Raw genomic sequence first — 18,632 nt, 5'->3', positions numbered from 1 at the left:
TGATTTATCAATTCATCCAGAAAGTAATTGACAGAATAAGCCAACCTATTTTCAGTACGTGGTGCAACAGACATATTTTTATCAGTACCAAAAAGTCTTGTTGTTGGATACCAATACCTATTAATCAGAAATCAAATATTATTGATCACTTAAATGTCCATTTATTCAATATATAGCTGCCTTAAATTTAAAAATCACTTTAAAAGCAGGTTGGTGGCTGTGTGGGTAAAAAAGGATCGGCAGATGTATGGGGGGCAAAGCAGGCCAAGAAGGGTGAAGTATGTCAAATTTTAGAAGAGAGTCAAAATGGCTGAGAAAGAGAATGGTGGGGGGAGGCAGGGCTATTTCAGTCTGTCCAGCTGTCTTGTTTTTATGGTCTTAGACAGAGCTTCGTCTCTTTCTGTGTCTCTCTTTTCACCTTCAAGCCCATACTTGAAGTGACTGCTCTCCTGCCAGTGACCTTCTTCACATAGGATTGAACTTTTGCTTACCTTTTTTTGCAAATAACTGTGTCGGGTATCGGATCAGATAAAATCAGCCCTCGAAATATTTATAAAAAGTCAGAGACACATTGGCCCCTTTAGAAATATTAGGTCATATTTTGCTATGTGAAACACTAGGCCTACAACTCAGTCGCAGAGACGCAGTATCAGTTCGCACTGGTGCTCCTTCCGAATACATACCTTAGCTGTACATTTGTGTGATTGATGGCAGCCAATGGAGCTCATATATGGAGTTTGGTGGGTGGACCTCTGTCCTGCTGTTCTACGGCAACTATACTGGGCACATCCAGGAGCAACCCAAATTAGTGCATCCGTGGTGGGAAAGCTGCTCATTTAGTCCAATCATCATTTGCTGTTTTCCATCACAGATGCAGATATTAAGAGATCCTGCAATCAATGATAGAAATCAACTACTCAGAAATGTAAAATGAAACATAATATGTGTTAATACTAAAAGTATTACACACAACATTTGCACCTGTGTCAGTATTCAGGGACTGTTTACACTGCTCATTGATGCAAAGCCACTGTTTCCAAGCCTGACAGTTGTTAGTCATTACTGGATCAGAACCAGTGTTCATCAGCCAACTGTTTTCAGGTTTCATGACTGTTTATAAAAGCTGTTGGCCACTAACATATCTGGGCACAAATAACAGACCGAACCTATCATTAAGATAGGTGATGACTTCTAGATATTTTAACTGCAATTACACGTTGGCACATTGAGCAGCTTGAGGCAATTAAATAATAGAAAGCATGAGTTGATTCACACAAGACTGTCCCAGACTTGTGTGTATCAAGGGAATAAAGTGGCAACAGCCTCCCATCACACACCAGATTCTGCTCTCTCATGGTGGATATAAAAGAAAGAGAAATAGCCACAACAAAGACTCTCAGTGTGTCAAGAAGAAGAAGATGAGTACGGGGGTTGTTCAGTTGTCCGTCAGCAGGCTCTGTCTGTCAGTTTGGCCATATTAGTCCACAGATGACACCAAAGTCATGCCTGTGTGTTGGCATTGAATTCACCTCATTCCAAGACTCCTGGGACCTATTTTGGAGCATCAGTAAGCTGATACGCCCTGCCATCTCCTTGCTCCTCCCTCTTTCTGTTACTTTCCCTCAGCTTGGTTTTCCTGCCTAAGCTGATCGTGTGGCTAAAGTTAGCCCCCAAGGGGCTAGTATATAAGGCCCCAAAGGTCCAAAGCATACATGTCAGTCACATCGGCTTGGCGTAGGCTTCTCTTCTTCACCAACAACAACCCCACAAAACTTGAGAGATGGTGAGTGTGGCCATGTTCCTTGGAAGAACAGTCTCTAGGATGTAGGATCTTCTCTGCACTAAAGTGATGAGATGAAAGCATCACTGATACATTTGCTATCTGGATTACCGACAAGTGAAGCAAAATTGTCTATAGGAAATAGACAAATTGAACTGAGCCTACCAAACTTTGGATCTGGACCCAGTCTTAACTTTTATCTACTGGCTTGAGCTAAAGTCTGGCCAACATCTTAAACCATAACCAAGATAAAATACTGGGATATAATATTTTTGGGGATCATTCCCTTGTTATTATAGTCCCCAAAGCCATTACAAAATACTTTACCCTAAATTTGGCAATACATTCAAAATGTACAGTGAAAAAAAAACACATTCGCACAAGAATGTGCGACTCTGTGCCACCAGATTTAATTTATAGCTATGTTTTATAGATTTTTGAAATGTTCTTTTCTTAATCTTAGTCAGAATATTGATGTAGAGGTGAACCTTGGTGTCCTTTTGTTAGTCAGGATCTTTTTGACTGTCTGTTTGGTTAACGAACTGTGTGTTTGAATAGTATTTTACCTTTCACCTTTTTCCAGGCACCCAAGAAGGCCAAGAGGAGGCAGCAGCAGGGTGAGGGTGGATCCTCCAACGTGTTCTCCATGTTTGAGCAGAGCCAGATCCAGGAGTACAAGGAGGTAAAATTTTCTTCATTTGATCTTGTATCACAAAGCTTTTCCAGTAGTGTAAATTGGGGTTCTTCTTAGCTATGTTTGTGGTGCTCATGTAACTGATGACTCCATGCATCATTTGACATCTGAGGTAATTTGACCCTGAAAGATATATGGTTAGACCTGATCGCTTTGCCTGCATGACAGCAAAAAATGTCCTTATCAGCATGACAGCACAGTAAATTTAAGCTTCACCAGTGATAGCAGCTACCTCTTCCCTGAAGCAGCTCAGTAATCCTCCTTCTGTGACCGCACTGGAATGCTGCCCAACAGCTGGTGGAAGCTTATATTAACCAAAGCGCGAAAGAGTGACTTGAAGTAGAAAGATCAAGAGCTTATCTGAGTTCAGTGTACCTGATCTTGAGTGTACACAAGAAGAGAAAGGGGGAGAAAACATTACTTTACTACCACCAGAAGGTTTTTTGTGACATTTGAGGATGTAGAACTTTTCTCAAGTAGGAAATTATTGTTGTTGATGTAAGATTGCAAAAACCCGATCAGGCATCATCCTGGGGATTGTCCCCAAAGGAGAATACAATAGCTGCAGTAGCTCAGCTGATGCATTGGAGGCCTCAAAGGTGAGAGAACGTTGGTGACAGAAGAAAAATTTGTCACAAGGCAAAAAAAAGAGGAGGAGGAGTGGGGGGAGTGACAGCTGTAATCAATACCTCCTCCCTAAATGTCGCAAGGGGCTTGTCTTACATTCCGAGACCATTTTAACACCTTAGAAAGACAAGTGGCCTACCAGCTGCCAAACCCCAAAAGGTTTGCAATGCCATCTTTGGTTTCACTGGGGCTACTCTCAGTGATGTGCAAAGAGAGGTGGGGAACAGCTCCGCATTTACACGTTTACGTTGCCACACTACATCGCTCAAGTGATCATCACAAGAAAGTCTTGTGACAAGGACATATGAGAAATGTAGGGATCACCCCTCACCCTTTTACTCAACTGTCCCTGGCAGGCTTTCACAATCATTGACCAGAACAGAGATGGCATCATCAGCAAGGACGACCTCAGGGACGTGCTGGCCACTATGGGCCAACTGAATGTGAAGAATGAGGAGCTTGAGGCCATGGTGAAGGAGGCCAGCGGCCCCATCAACTTCACTGTCTTCCTGACCATGTTCGGCGAGAAGCTGAAGGGTGTGTTGACAGTTCACTTCTTCCTTGCTTGTTGCTTTCATAAATAATTTTCTTTTGTTCGTTTTGTTCTTGTCTTTTGTAATTGAGGGCAATTCAGTTAAGTGGTCTGATTTTCCCCTTTAGGCGCTGATCCCGAGGACGTTATCGTGAGCGCTTTCAAGGTCCTGGACCCCGAGGGCACTGGCGCAATCAAGAAGGAATTGTAAGAGCTTTTCATCGTCAGCTTACCTTCCATCACACCAATTTTCCTGAATCAAGATATCTCATATATATTTTCACCCATTTTCTCCCTCCAGCCTTGAGGAGCTCCTGACCACCCAGTGCGACAGGTTCACCGCTGAGGAGGTGAGCTGATCAGTTTTTGTCCCACTCTGTATTCACATTCTGTTGTTACTGGTTGTGAGACATTTCTTTAATCCCTTCTCTGCAGATGACCAACCTGTGGGCTGCTTTCCCCCCTGATGTGGCTGGCAATGTTGACTACAAGAACATCTGCTACGTCATCACACACGGAGAGGACAAGGAGGAGTAAATTCGCCTCTCTCCAGATCTCTACCTCCGTTCAAACCTATACACGCCCCACCATCTACTCACCCCCTCCTCTCCAAAGCCGTGCTTCCTTGCACACGCTCGCGCCCCGGCCCACTCTTTCCACTTGCCAAACCACTACGAAAAGACTTGTCTCCTTTATTGAGATGCTCAGTGAGAGGACTGAAGGCCGTGGGGGTGTTTGTGTGTGAGTACCAACGGGGGAACATGGGATTATTTTCAATAAAAATAATCTTGTGATACTGAAACACTCTCTCTATCTCTGTCCCTGCCTCTTGTTCCTTCTGCTTTTCCTCCCCATCACTCATTCTGTCCTCTTGTGTTTAGGCCAACAGTGCATGCATCATACCTACGTACATCTTATGTCAGTGTGTCAGTCATGACGTCTCTTGGGTGCTGTGGTGCATGCACAGTCAATTACTTGAAACAAGTAAGCAGCCTGACCCAACTGGTCTGTTAGTCTAAACCGGACACAGAGTGTTTAATGGTTTTGTACCTTTGCATTATATTGCAGAGGAGTGTACTGTAAAAGAGCGGGAGTACTGTACTATAATAGTTTGCCTACCCCTCTCTTTTTAATCTGTGTCCTCCTCTCTTATGCACAGGTATGAAAGGAAAAGTTGCAGTGAAAGGAGGAAAGCTTGATTTTTATTAAAATCTTGTAAATAGAGAAAGAGATGGCGAAAGATGGTGAGCGGGAGGAAGCGAAGAAATAAACAAAAGTAAAACGTCTTTGTTTTGATTCTTCCCCCTCCCTCTCACTACTGTTTCTCTCCTGTTGTTGTGACTGTGTCTGTGTCTCCACTGTAACGAATAAAGAAGTACAAATAAAATCCACTATCTTTCGTACGACACTGTGTCTGCTGGTTTAAGTGGGGGCGTGGGTGACAGCGCTGCTGGTTGACAGTGGACAGCCCTGTAGAGCACTGACTGCACACTGACTGTAATATGTATATGGTGAAGAATTATCAAGATTTAGATTACTCTAATTTACTCTTAAATGGTAATTGCAATTGAGGATATGAATTGGTCAAATCCACTAAACTGCACGGAAAACTGATCACCTCTTTAAACTCAAGACACAAAATATGCATATCAGAGGGACAAAATAATGGAAACACCCAATAACACAAGAATAACACATATCTAGCGTAACACTGGTTACTCTTAGTGCTACTGCATTACAACTACTTTCAAGACATGGGTTAAGTAAAAGCAATTTTACAGTTGGACAACATAACCAATACTTCACTTCCCTGTCTTACTTGCAGTGTGTCACTCCACCAACCTAAACAATTACTAACACAACATTATGCAGTCCCCATCTACAAAAAATGACATTTTATACTATAAAATATAATTATTATCAATTAAATTATGTAAATCATCAGTAAAAATAATAAACGTATAGATAAACGCATAAGCACATAGATAAAAAATAAACTTAAAAAAATAAATAATATCTTATATTAGTAAGGACATTATTGTCATAAAAAGTTCCCGACCTTCACTGAACCATTAATAAGTATGTTGCAACATAAAGGTGATAAATACTGGCTGATGACAGTCTTGCTGTCCATTTTGTTTCCATAACTCTCATCCAACATCATGTCTGTTTTTTGTCCACTAAAATGAAAACTTAGATGAAAACATCCACAGTAAGACATATCCAGTGAAAATCTGTTTTTTCCACTCAGTGAACAGATGTATGGTATGTCATGCGATCTTTAGCATTAATTCTTTTTTCTTCACTGATTTTACATTAAAAGTAATGAAAATCTAGATAATGATGATGATGATGATGGTGTGGCTTGTCAAGTTTTGATGCTCACTGCCACACCTATATTATTCAAATCCATGACTTAATCAAACACAGTAGGTCATATTGTCACTTTACTAACTAGCGAGGAGTCGGCTCAGCATGCTCAGCTGCTGTAGGTGTTTTGACTGTGATTGTTGGTCATGGATGCTATTTTGCTACCAGAAATGTAGACATTCCGATTGACCTCAACCCAGTCTTGTTTTTAGCTTTGACATTCCCCTGTTATTGGGTTTTGTGACTTCTTTATCCTCAGGACTCTGAAGAGATCAAACTGCGGAGGAGGAGAGGTTCATCCCCAGAAGAAGAAGGCTCAACAGAGAATCATCAACAACCTTGTCATTACCTTTATTTCTTATCTTCCTCCAATAATCATTGTATTTGTGTCCCAGTTTCTGAGCTTGGATGACATTACCAGATGTGACATTGATGACATTGCCTAGATGTGATTCCAGTAATGTCATTATCACTGCAGTAGGAAATACAGCCTCGCCCATCCTGCATTTGAAGAATCTAGGAAAAGTGGACTGGCTAAAATGTTGCAAGCAGAAATGAACATAATACAATCTCTGTTTTTATCATTTCAGTTCCTATTAACAAAATTTGCCACAAATTTCAGTTTGTGTGCAGTTTCCTCTATATAGTGTTCTAGTCAGTTGGGCTGGAAACTATTTGCTCATAGTATGAATATGAACATGAGTTTATTAAGCTTTGTTTCCAACTATAATGCAATGCAAAGGATTTAATGGGTGAAAAAAGTGAATTTTTGTTCATTTATATTCATGTATTTGATAGATAGCGTGTTATTCTGCATATATACCTGCTACCAATTTTAAATTATGTTTTTTTAATATCTACCATATTTAATTTAGCTACATATATTCATATAGTGCCATAGAGACAGACATTTCTGAGGTTCATAATCAGATGACAAATACGGTAATTGTAAATTTGCTCTTTGTATTGTAACTGAATGAGTTGAAATAAATGAAATCCATGCTGTTATATTCCTCTTTGCTTTAGTGGTGGTGAGGTTATTTAGAATTTTCAATACTTTATTCATTCATTTCTTCAGTCATTTTGTTTGTTTCCATGTATACAGCTTTGAGGATGTAACCATAAAATACACACCCCAAAAGTATTTCAGTGCACTTTTCTGGCACCCTGAATCATATAATACTGAGTGAGATGTTGCATCTCATTGACGAGGTGTTGTCTGGTGCAATCTGTGGTCTGTAAACAACATAGGAAGCAATTTATGTCACTGCATGTTTGTTTGGCATCTGTCACTAGCCACCACCTCGTTTACATTGAAACCTCACTTACCATTTACAAAACACTGATGGTGACAGGCAGTGGAAAGTGACTGGTCATGAATGAGTGTGACAAATTAGACCTATAGAGAAAGACTTGCATATTCAAAGCAAGATACATTTTTCACAACTAGACAGGAGAGACACCTGTTAATGTACACTGTGTGCATTTTAAGTTAAAATGGCATCATGCTAGTTGTTTATCAGCCATGTGTATCACACACGGTTAAGGTTTTAGTGCTCCTAGATATCTTTAATAAACTTGATATACAGTATCAGTCAAAAGTTTGGACACACTTTCTCATTCAAGTGAAGTGGATGGTGTGTCCAAACTTTTGACTGGTACTGTAACTTGATGATATATAAAATGATATATAAACTTAATAAATGATTATTTGCGCATTATGATGTCATTGTTGGTTATTATTTGAATTTTGCATACAAAACTTAGTAAAAAAAAATTCATATCATTATTAATTATATTATTATTTCAGGTAAACAATTTTTTTCGATACTGCGTCTATCTATCTTAAAATCTATGTATACACACAGTACAGAGCTATAAAAATCAATATATCATGACTGCGTGACGTTGACATCAAATTCAGGAAGTAAATTTATCATCAACGAAACAAAACTCTCTATTCAAAATGAAAGCGCAAATTATGTCGCTGTTAAAATACTGAGTTTAGTAAGTGAGTAGGACTACAGAACAACAAGAATAATCCCTTGATGCAGGAGTTTCAGACTGAATATGGATGCCTACTTTAACTGGACTTGATTTATCTCTCAAAACAAACGCTTCCAAAAAGGCTCTCCCTAGTAAGTGTTTTGTTTTGGAAATACCGGCAGGAAACGGCGTGTGACGTTTGACCCCGAGCAGTGTTATTATTCATCCCACCCGTATTCCGCGAAGACCCGCCCTCCTCTGCCTCTGATTGGTTTTGACAGTGATATTCTTAACCCAACCCAATCATCTCCCTCCTCATGCTTAAATCTGACCAATCTTATCAACGAAGGCAAAGAGCACTAGCCAATCAGAGGCATGAAATGGCAGAGAAGGGCGGTTCTTTGCGGAATGCGGGTGTTGAGGAAAAATAAGGCCCCTGATCAGAGTGCAGGGCAACAGTGCAGACTATCTGTAACTGTAAATCATTTCAGGCCCGCTTTCTCGCCACAAACTAGGAATAGTAATGTGGTAATGTGGACCTTCGGCTGCGGAAGCCATCGACACCGCTGTCGCCCCGCCGTGCCTTTGTGAGTGCTAACGGGCCGAGAGACCCACCATGGCCTCACCGTTACCCCGCTGCACAGCTGTCAGACTCCCCGCTCTGGCCGCCGCCGTCCTGCTCTTGGTGTCGGTGCCCAGTGTACAGTCCTCTCAAGGCGACAAGGAGCCGGTTTACCGAGACTGTGTGAAGCAATGTGTCCGTACCAACTGCACCGGAGCTCGGCTACGGGGCTTTCAGTCCGCCCAGCCGCAGTACATGATGCTGACAGGTGAGTTGTTGTTCTTGTTGTTGTTGTTGTTGGCAGGTAAATGAAGCTAACTTAGTCTGCTAGCAGTCTGTAACCTCTTCCTACACGTAGCAATCAAGGCACAATATCAATAACACTTGTTCACAGTGAGAGTCAATCACTGTGTAGTTTCTTGTCCATGTAGCTGCTCTCTGCTGGCTGCTGTGTGACTTTTAATCTCGTATATTTTCTCATCTTTGACGTTTCATGAAACATGTGAGTTTCTGTGTCATAAACCTGAAAACAGCCTTGAAAGTTGAAAGCCAGTTTTTCTGGCTGAGCAAGGTGTCACAAAAGGCCTATTGTAACTCCACCCAAGGTCCATATCATTAGCAATTGTATGGTGTGTTTGTGTGAGCTTTAAAAACTCAATTTGGCATCAAAATTTGAAAAATGTGAAAAGAATAACTAATTAATAAAGGGCAAGACAAGGAGAGAATAGAGATCGAGAGGTAGTCATTTCTCCTCTCCTGCTGCAATAATTGGAAGAGGACATTTTCAGTAGAAAAAGGTTTCTAGATGTATTCTATTGTTGATAGTTTGTAGTTAAGTAGTCAGAGGTTTTTCCAACTGGAGCCCATTCAGTTCATCAGATGGGCCAGTAATAGCTTCAGAACTGCAATGATTAGTTGATTAATCGATTAGTTGCCAACTATTAAATTAATCAAGTCAAGTCAGTTTTACTTTATTTATATAGCGCCAAATCAGAACAGAAGTTATCTCAGGGCACTTTTCATGTAGAGCAGGTCAAGACTGTACTCTTTAATTTACAGTCACCAACTATTTTCGATTCATTGTTTTGAGTAATTTTTTAAGAAAAAAATATCCAAATTCTTTGATTTCAGCTTTTTGATTGTGAATCTTTTCTGCTTTCTTAAGTCTTCTATAACAGTACACTGAATATTTTTGGGCTGTGTACAAAACAAGACATTTGAAGACGTCATCATGGGTTTTGGGAAACAGTGATCAATATTTTTCACCATTTTCTGACATTTTATGGACTAAACAACTAATCGATTAATGGAGAGAAAAATTGACAAATTAGTCGATAATGAAAATAATTGTTGGTTGCAGCCCTACTAGTATACACTGAACACTGATAAATGTATTTCTCAAATGTATAATATCACATACTGTACATATCTTGGTCACAGTTTATTAATAACAAAATTTAAAAGATTCTAATCAAAAATATTTGTTCCACTTATGTGTTTACGTTAAACATGAATCAGCTGAAACTCTCAAATATCAGTATTGGTATTTATCTACATCAAAAATCTGAGATCAGTTTGGCTGTAGTTTCAGCACCTTGTTATGACCTCAACTGCTCTCTCCGTTCCTGTCGTCCAGGCTGGACATGTCGTGACGACTGTCGCTACCAGTGCATGTGGACCACGGTGGGCCTTTACCAGGCCGAGGGGTACAGAGTCCCACAGTTCCATGGCAAGGTTGGTGCTTCTTATTCATACAGAGGCCAATATGACATCGAAGTTATACAGGTTTCATCACAGACTTTACCTCAAGTTACTCAGTATTGCAGAGGATGCTGGATTCTGTCCTCGAGGGTCTTTTCTAAGTTCTCCAGTGTTGATTTTATTTAACCTATTCGAGTCCAATGTTGTGAAATGATGAGTGATATCTTTTGACTTCTCCTAGTGGCCATTTGCACGCTTCCTGTGTTTTGAGGAGCCGGCGTCAGCCCTGGCCTCTCTGCTCAATGGCCTGGCTTGCCTACTCATGTTGATGCGCTATCGGAGCACAGTGCCACGCCAGAGCCCCATGTACCACACCATCAACGCCTTCTCTCTGGTCAGTCCAGTGCTGTAGTTAGTCGAGTCAGACAGAGGACAATGAAATGACTTAAAACACTAAAATACACAAGTACTAGCAGGTCTTTACATTTGTGTCATGACTGAATTACACTGCATATCTAACAAGAGCCTGCATGTGTTTCTCTAGGTATCTCTCAACGCCTGGTTCTGGTCCACAGTGTTTCACACTCGGGACACCTATCTCACTGAGGTAATGGTGGTTGTTAAGTGTCTAGAGTCTTTATCATTGTAAAGCTGAAATAAAAAAAAAATAAAAAGTAGAAAGTCTCCATCTAGCTCACATAAAATGAATAATCTCTCACCTTTCAGAGCAGCTAGAAGGAACCTTTTCCCATCACCAGCAGTCAGTGATTCAGTGTTGATTAAGAAAAACACTATAGGTGTAGCTTTATTATGTGGTGAACTGCGACAATATCTTTCCAAGCAGTGCAGTATGTTTTCTATAAAATACAACAGGCACAAGTCTTTCTTTTCTTGATCTTGACATTTCTTGTTTCTGTTGTTGGTAAATGGTCTGCATGTGTTGTTTTCTTTCAGAAAATGGACTATTTCTGTGCAACAGCAGTGATTCTTTACTCCATCTATCTATGCTGTGTCAGGTAAGCTCTAAAACATTTATTCTATTCCACATGCCCTGCAAACCTAAATCACATTCAGCTCGAGTAATCATTGACCCTGTATAACATTCCTGTCCAATGTTTCCTGAATGAAGATGTGATATTTCTGAAGAAGATGGCCAACTTTGAGAAAAAACCTGCTGAGACTGAGAATGTAAAATGTCTCAGTTATGACACTTTCTGTTATTAGATCATATCTGTTCACACCGTCTCTTCCTTCTCGTCGACAGAACTTTGGGTCTGAGGCGTCCAGGGGTTTCCAGCATGGTGGGAGTCTTGCTCATCTTGGCCTTTACCTCGCATGTATCCTACTTGACCTTTGTCAGTTTCGACTACGGCTACAACATGGCTGCTAACGCCACCATAGGTACAACAAAATGCTCAAAAGTCACATGAAAGCTCATATTTGCTTGCTCATAATAGCGTATTTTTGACAGTTGTGTTATTTTGAATACTTTCCTATAGCTGTACTTAACTATTAATATCTAATATCATCAACTGTTGTGCTGCTGCTGTCTCTTGTCCTGTTTAATGTTTTTCCTCTCTTTCTAGGCATGGTGAACCTGCTGTGGTGGCTGTGTTGGTGCTGGCAGAACCGGCGGACCCTGCCCTACTGGTGGAAGTGTGGCCTGGTGGTGCTGCTGCTTCACGGTCTGGCCCTGCTGGAGTTGCTGGACTTCCCCCCACTGCTCTGGGTCTTAGACGCTCATGCAGTGTGGCACCTCAGCACCGTCCCTGTGCACTTCCTTTTCTACAGGTTCGTCCGCTCACCCGCCTGAAGAAGATAAGCATTTCAGACGGCATCTGATAAAAAAGAATGATGTTTTTTTTAGAGGAAATGAGAGAGAAAATGTTTTTTTTCCTCTTTTACTACATAAATTTGTTCTTTCAAAAACATTTCAATGGTTTTCCTTTCTTTGCTCCCCCTCCAGTTTCCTGATAGATGACAGCCTCTACTTGCTAAACACAGAGAAGATGGGCGTCAAAGTCGAGTAGGAGGAGCTCACGGCCTCGTCGCCACGCCTACACCCTCGCACCTCTCCAATCAGGGCAGCCGCACACCCGAACGTGGCAGTAGCTCAGCCTCCCAGATGACATGCATGACACCTTTTGCGACTATGACTTCCATCAAAGTAGACTTTGTTTACACTCTCTCTCTCTCGTTTTTTTAATTTTCTTGTATTTATTTGATGTTGTTTCTCTTTTTTTTTATTTTCAATGAGAATTATCACGATTGATGCTTGCTCTACTTTGCCTTGTAATGACATGTGCACTACTTTTCTTTTTTGTCGTCTATCAAAACTACAAAACAGGACGAAGGAAAAAGTGTTTTCTACCACAGCAGACCCAGTTTTTGAGTTCCAAATGTGACTGGGGTACATATCCTAATCCTCCCCTCCTTCATTCCCTGAATCCCAACGATCTGACAGAAGCTCGCTCGCACCAGCTTCAGCCCCTCTGAAGTAACCTCGCTTTGCACAAATGCAGTTTGCCACAGCTGACAATAGATGGCACCAAATCCCTTGCCACGCCATCTTAACCTACACCGTGTTGTCAGGCTCCATCTATGCCAAAAGTGGACTGGCGGACACAGAGAGGTGCCCCTTGTGAAGGGGGGCTGCCAGCAGATTGTTCGAGAGAGGGGGGAGGTGGTTTATGTTTAGAGGCTATTCTAGCTGACTGTGTTTTTTTTTCTTCTTTTCTCACCATCACACCTTTTATTTTTGTGCCTCTGTTGTTTCCACTGCTGCTTTTGTTTCTTAACACTCTTCAGGATCATTTCAGGTTATTATTTTCTTTTTCATCAGCTGCCTTAGTTATTTTAATTCTGTTTTTTTTCTTTTTTTTGTTGACCAGTCTGTGCTTTATTCTGTTGTTCTGTTTTACTTTGATGACTTGATTTTTTTTGAATTGGGTGGACGATCAGGAAATTATTTTTTATTCACCTGGATTGCCTTTTAGTGTGAGTAAAGCGAGGAAATGTTTAAAGTAGAAAGAAATAAGCAACAGGAAGCCTCAGTCAGTGGAGCTTTTTTTTACATATATGAGGGGCAAATCAAGAGATTCTAATAAATTCTGGGGTTAAGGTGGTGTGTGTGTGTGTGTGTGTGTGAATGAGTGTTAAGGTGTTTGATTGACGCCCAGTATTTGGATTTGGTTGTGTTTCTTGCTGCAATATTTCCCCAGAATGACACACACACATTCAACCAGCTGCTTTACAGATATCGCCCTGTCATGTAAAATACTCCATCTCCCTCCATGCCTGCCTTACCTACTGTATCATAACCATAAGTTTCTTCTTATATATATATAACATTTCTTATTTTGTATCAAATCTTTTTTTTCCCCTCTCAGAGTTGAGACCATGTATGTCTTCATCCCTCAGAGTTTCCCCTTCCATATGTGCACTTTACGGGTGTGTGTACATTTACGTGCGTTTCTTTTTTTCTTTTTTTTTTTTTTTTCTTTGTTTGAAATTCTGCCCATGCCTTTTGTATTTCTGTGTGCGAATGTGAACAATGACTGGTACGTGAGTGTGTATGCGTACACGCTGCCTTGTGTTGTTTTTGCCATCACAAACTGAAACTGCGTGTGTGTGTGTGTGTGTGTGTGTGAGAGAGCTAGATAGTGCTCACTCTTTTGTAAAACTACTGACGTATGTGTGACTGTGTCTGTGTGTGCGAGTGTGTGAGTGTGTGTGTGTAAATATATATATATGTTCGAGGTTTGCTGTGTGAATGTGTGGCAGACGATGGGTAAATTTAGCTTTGCTGACAGACAGCCTGGGATGGGGGTGGGGGAAGACAGAGGACGAAAGACACGGAGAGGTTTGGGTGGCAAAAAGATTCCTGAAATTGTGGCAGAGATACCGACCTTATGAGATGAGAAACAATATATAGCACATATTCTAACTGCTACTGGCCAAAAATGCTTATATTATCAGATGTAATCATGTTTATTAACCAGCAACGTTCATGAAATGAAGTGTCTGGGCCCCAGTTATGACAAAATTGTAAAAACAAGAGCTGTCAGTTTCCTATTTAAAACAGACAGCACTTGTCTACAGGTAAGAAAATAACTGACTAAATCATTTCATTGGTATCTATTTTGGTAAGTTTAGGAGTATTCATTAAACAAATTCCACTCCCCACTTTGCTCAGTGAATCATTTCATTGTTAATCTCCTTCCTTACTAGTAGCCACATCCGTCCTCTTCTCTCACTCATCTGCTGCCCTGTGCACCATCACCTCTCCCACTGAGTGCTCTTTCCTCCACCTCACATCTAATATTTGACCAAAAAAAAAAAAAAAATCTTTAAAAAAGTGGAACAAATAAAAGTGTTCTTTGTTGATAAGGGACGGGGGCTCGGTTGTGTGTTTTTCCTACATGAGACTATTTCTATTTCTCAATGATATGATCCTGTGGAATGAGCTTTGTTGGCATTTGACCAAAAACCATTTTACACAAACATATAGTAAGACAAGAGGAGGAGAAGATGAGGAAAAGGGCAACTTTCTCTCATCACAGAATCTCTTTACTCTGAGACCTGGACCTGGATTTGTCAAACTTCCAAGAATTACACAACAGGAGTGCTGTGAAGAACCAAAGGAGTTACAAAATTATTTGCAGATTAATAATAAGACAGATATCAAGCAACTTACTCCTTTAAGAGCAGCTCTCAAGTGATTACAAGATGAATAATATGTATACTCATATGAGGATTTACCCTACAGCTGACCTCTTAAATAGGAAAATCTTGAATTTTACTCACAAAAACTTGATTTTAGTTTCAGTTCACTTTCATTGTGTGAAATCGTTAATATCTACAGTAGCAATTGACATGAAATTTAATACATACTAACAATAGGACATTGGCTAAAATAAAATTAAACATGAGCAGGAAAGACAAGTAAGTCAGAGAATTCATATAATTAGGAGAATTAAGTACCACATTTACAAGATGAAGATGCTTTGGACTGTTAGTGATTGCAAACAAAATCAGTATGAGTTGTATTTGTGTTTGAATCCCTGATAAATGCAAAAAGAAAAACGGGCAACCAATCTATCAAATATTCAAATGAAAAGTAAAAAGTACACTAAAACAACCATGAATTATACATATTGCTTCAACGTATTATCATCACGACCAATGATACTTTGTACAATCACTTCAGAACAGGAGGTGCTGGTCTCTGTTTCACTGCAGACATCAAGGATGTTCTCTTACATGTAAAACTGTTTTTATGATTTAGATAGTTTTTATATTTAAGTTTGTGAGTAGGTGTAAAAGTGCAGGATTTTATGTTTAAATGTAACTTTTAGCAGCTTTATAAAAACACTTCCTTATGGAGGTCAATTAAAACCACAACCGCCATTCATCTCAACTTCCTCATCTAACTACCACAATCTTTGTGCCACATCATCCAGACAAACTATTGAAACTGAAAGCCTTGTACTGCTTCTATTTATTATCAATGCATTTGATCATGGACCTATTCTTTATTGCACAGCCTTTTACTGCTGACATTGTATAGTTCTTTGCACTCTGGACATATTTCAGTAAGTGAGTCTGTGATTCATCTCTTGTGCCATTTGTGGGAATATTACACGTGCAGATTCTGTCAAAGCTGTTATTATGTCTCTTATATCATGAAGGCACATTCTTCAAGGCCTACATTAGTGATTCTGGGTTGATCTAAGTGAGCAGATGATATTGATTGTCCAAAATTTATTCTTAGAAACCCGTTTTTTGCAATCTTTGCTGTAGTTGTCCTTGGACTCTCTCACTTGCACACAGTATCTCTCACCCACTTGCTGGCCCCCTCACTTTTCACCCCATACAAGCCCCAACAAATACTGATGTTTTATGAGTCACAGCCTCATTTTTGCAACCCCTTATATAATATTTTGTCACATTATAGGTGTAAATTTAAGCGTCAGTTTTGCATTTGACCTCTAAATGCATACTTTTTATAAATATTGCGAGGTTTTGCATGTTTCTACAGAGCCAGCAAACTTTATCCAAAACTTGATGCTTGAGAATTCCCTAATAAAACTTGGTTTATTCATTTCACAGAAGTTTACAACTGAGAAAATCGTCTAACCAGAGTGCTAAATTGGCTCCATCCCTTGAAGGCCTCAGTGGAACCCTGTGTCCTAGAAATTGCATTTATACGGTGCTCTATGGCAGAAAAGTGACTTTTTTTGGTGGGAACCAAACATTTAAGTTTGGCCAGGAACAGTAAACCTTGTGAAATTTCCGGGACATGTGTTGTCTTTGGCTTTAGTGGGTAGCTTTTTGTTGTTTCCTGATAGCTCTGTGCAGTAGGTTGGACTCTGACCCTGGCTGCAGTGGGTGGGGAGAGTGGATAGGTTGGGATGAATAGAGTTTATTCTTCCTCCTTCAACTCCTGATTTGTGACTGTGAAGTGAAGGGCATGAGAAAAGTGAAAGAAATGTGAGGATGCTCCCAGTTCATGAATTGCAAAAAAATGTTTCCCCTCTATAAATTCAATAGCTCACAAAAACTAATTGGTATAAAAAGTTGACTTGGCATATGTATGATTATGCTTGAGGTTGGAATTACAAATAATGTGATACAGAGAGACATATTTGAGGGGCAAATGGAGATGAATTGGAGATGAAAGTTTGATGGCTTTTTGTAAAAAAACGAGTTGGCCTGGATGCTCTCAAGCATTTTTCCAGAAGGTCAAACAATTTTGATGTATTTGTACTTTTCTTGAGTATTTTCTTAGATTTTCTCTGGATGCATCCTCGTGTCACATTTCATATGTGTATAACTTGTTCAGCTCTAAACTTCTCAGATGGTTTCATTTTATAATTGTTCAACGATCAAAGAGGTGAAACTCTCCACTATTTCACAAAAAAGCAAAGATTCAGTCCAAAGTCCAAAACATGACTACAAATTTGTGTCTTAAAACTTTGTTTTTATTTTCCTACCACATTAATTGTCTCACGACCCACAAGTTTTATCTTGTGACCCACTGGAAGGGTCTTAACCCCTTGGTTGGGAACCGCTGGACTAAACTAAACTGTGTATGAGGCAGGTAAAACTATAACTATCTCAACTAGTTGTGACAATACATTGATGCATCAGTAATAACAAACTAATAATGTCATATAAAATCATGAAGAATAACTGCAGCACGAGCACTTTAAATTTTGATGATTCAAGTACATTTTACTGATAATACTTGTCTACTTTTACTTGTGAGTATGATTTTGAGTAATATTTGTAATGGATTTAGTATTTTTACATTGTTGTATTTGTACTTCTATTTACCTAACAGACATTTTATATACTGAAATATGATCATCTTATATCATATAGACCAAACTACCCAACTGTAACATAATAAATGGTTAAAATTTGTTCCACCTCAACTGGCTGCAACATATAAGTGCTGCTTACATGTGAATACATCAATTATTAATGATTAGCCAATTCAATTACAATATACTGTATGTATAGACCGTGAGTCTGTGGCCACTTTGCTTTTGATACTTAAAGTCCTCCTGCTCTCAGAAAATGTTTTGCCTGTTATTACTTCAGTTGGATGTTTGAGCTTCACTGTGCAGGATGACGTGTGTGCAGACTTTGACACTAGAAGACTGTTTTCACTTTCATTTGCTGAACACGGAAAGTTTCTCTGAGCTCGTCGAAAATCTGAGTTTAAGGAGTGAACCTACGAGCATGATTTGACGCATATGATGCAGAAACTAGAGTTGAAACAAGTAAGCGATTAACCGATAGGTTGATCCACAGAAAATTAATTGGAAACTATTTTCATAATGGATTTATTATTTATTTATATTTATTGATTGATTTTTTTCTAGCAAACATTCATTGTTTGCAGCTTCTTTGGTTTGAAGATTTTGCTGCTTTTCTTTGTCAAACTGTACATGGTAGTAAACTGAATGTAGAGCTGCAACGATTAGCAAATTAATCAATTAGTTGCCAAATACTGAATTAATTGCCAACTATTTTGAAAATCGATTAATCGTTTGGAGTCATTCTTTAAGAAATTAATGTCCAACAACAAACAAATATTTTCTTTAGTTTTCTATATAGTAAACTAAATATCTTTGGGTTGTGGATTGTTGGTCGGGACAAACAAGACATTTGAAGATGTCACCTTGGGTTTTGGGAAACAGTAATCGTGACTTTTCACCATTTTCTGACATTTTATGGACCAAACAATTAATTGATTAATCAATAAAATAATTGCCAGATTAATCAATAATGAAAGTAATTGTTAGTTGCAGCCCTGTATCTTTGAGTTTCTGACTGTTGATTGGACAACAATCTTTAAGTACGGATTCCT

The 18,632-nt window shown here is 39.5% G+C and overlaps 2 protein-coding genes across 3 annotated transcripts; both read left to right on the top strand.

Moving 5' to 3' along the window:
* The first annotated feature begins 1,708 nt into the window (after positions 1-1,708).
* Positions 1,709-5,006, top strand: mylpfb (myosin light chain, phosphorylatable, fast skeletal muscle b). Its single transcript, XM_042397403.1, has 6 exons — positions 1,709-1,783; positions 2,364-2,462; positions 3,458-3,638; positions 3,762-3,840; positions 3,935-3,983; positions 4,069-5,006. The coding sequence occupies exons 1-6, from the start codon at positions 1,781-1,783 to the stop codon at positions 4,168-4,170; spliced, it is 513 nt and encodes a 170-aa protein (XP_042253337.1). The 5' UTR covers positions 1,709-1,780; the 3' UTR covers positions 4,171-5,006.
* Positions 5,007-8,389: 3,383 nt separating this feature from the next.
* pgap3 (post-GPI attachment to proteins phospholipase 3) lies at positions 8,390-13,144 on the top strand. 2 transcript variants are annotated; one of them, XR_006092869.1, is made up of 9 exons: positions 8,390-8,819; positions 10,188-10,285; positions 10,494-10,646; positions 10,797-10,859; positions 11,207-11,268; positions 11,517-11,653; positions 11,839-12,043; positions 12,219-12,419; positions 12,600-13,144. XR_006092869.1 is itself a non-coding variant. In XM_042397222.1 (8 exons), the coding sequence occupies exons 1-8, from the start codon at positions 8,606-8,608 to the stop codon at positions 12,280-12,282; spliced, it is 996 nt and encodes a 331-aa protein (XP_042253156.1). In that variant the 5' UTR covers positions 8,390-8,605; the 3' UTR covers positions 12,283-13,144. The 2 variants fall into 2 exon arrangements, 1 of the variants encoding a protein (XP_042253156.1); XM_042397222.1 differs by having other exon boundaries at positions 12,219-13,144.
* Positions 13,145-18,632: the final 5,488 nt, after the last annotated feature.

This window comes from Thunnus maccoyii, chromosome 20, assembly GCF_910596095.1.
Source record: "Thunnus maccoyii chromosome 20, fThuMac1.1, whole genome shotgun sequence".
NCBI lineage: Eukaryota > Metazoa > Chordata > Actinopteri > Scombriformes > Scombridae > Thunnus > Thunnus maccoyii.
Note: the sequence above shows the minus strand (reverse complement) of the source record. Positions and strands in the feature narration are given on the sequence as shown.

Excerpts from the sequence above, each read along its gene's own strand:
- mylpfb (XM_042397403.1), top strand. Across the intron at positions 2,463-3,457 it reads AGATCCAGGAGTACAAGGAG|GCTTTCACAATCATTGACCA; the intron begins GTAAAATTTTCT and ends TGTCCCTGGCAG. Across the intron at positions 3,639-3,761 it reads GTTCGGCGAGAAGCTGAAGG|GCGCTGATCCCGAGGACGTT; the intron begins GTGTGTTGACAG and ends TTTCCCCTTTAG.
- pgap3 (XM_042397222.1), top strand. The coding sequence starts at position 8,606 with ATGGCCTCACCGTTACCCCGCTGCACAGCTGTCAGACTCCCCGCTCTG. Across the intron at positions 8,820-10,187 it reads GCAGTACATGATGCTGACAG|GCTGGACATGTCGTGACGAC; the intron begins GTGAGTTGTTGT and ends CCTGTCGTCCAG. Across the intron at positions 12,044-12,218 it reads GTGCACTTCCTTTTCTACAG|TTTCCTGATAGATGACAGCC; the intron begins GTTCGTCCGCTC and ends CTCCCCCTCCAG.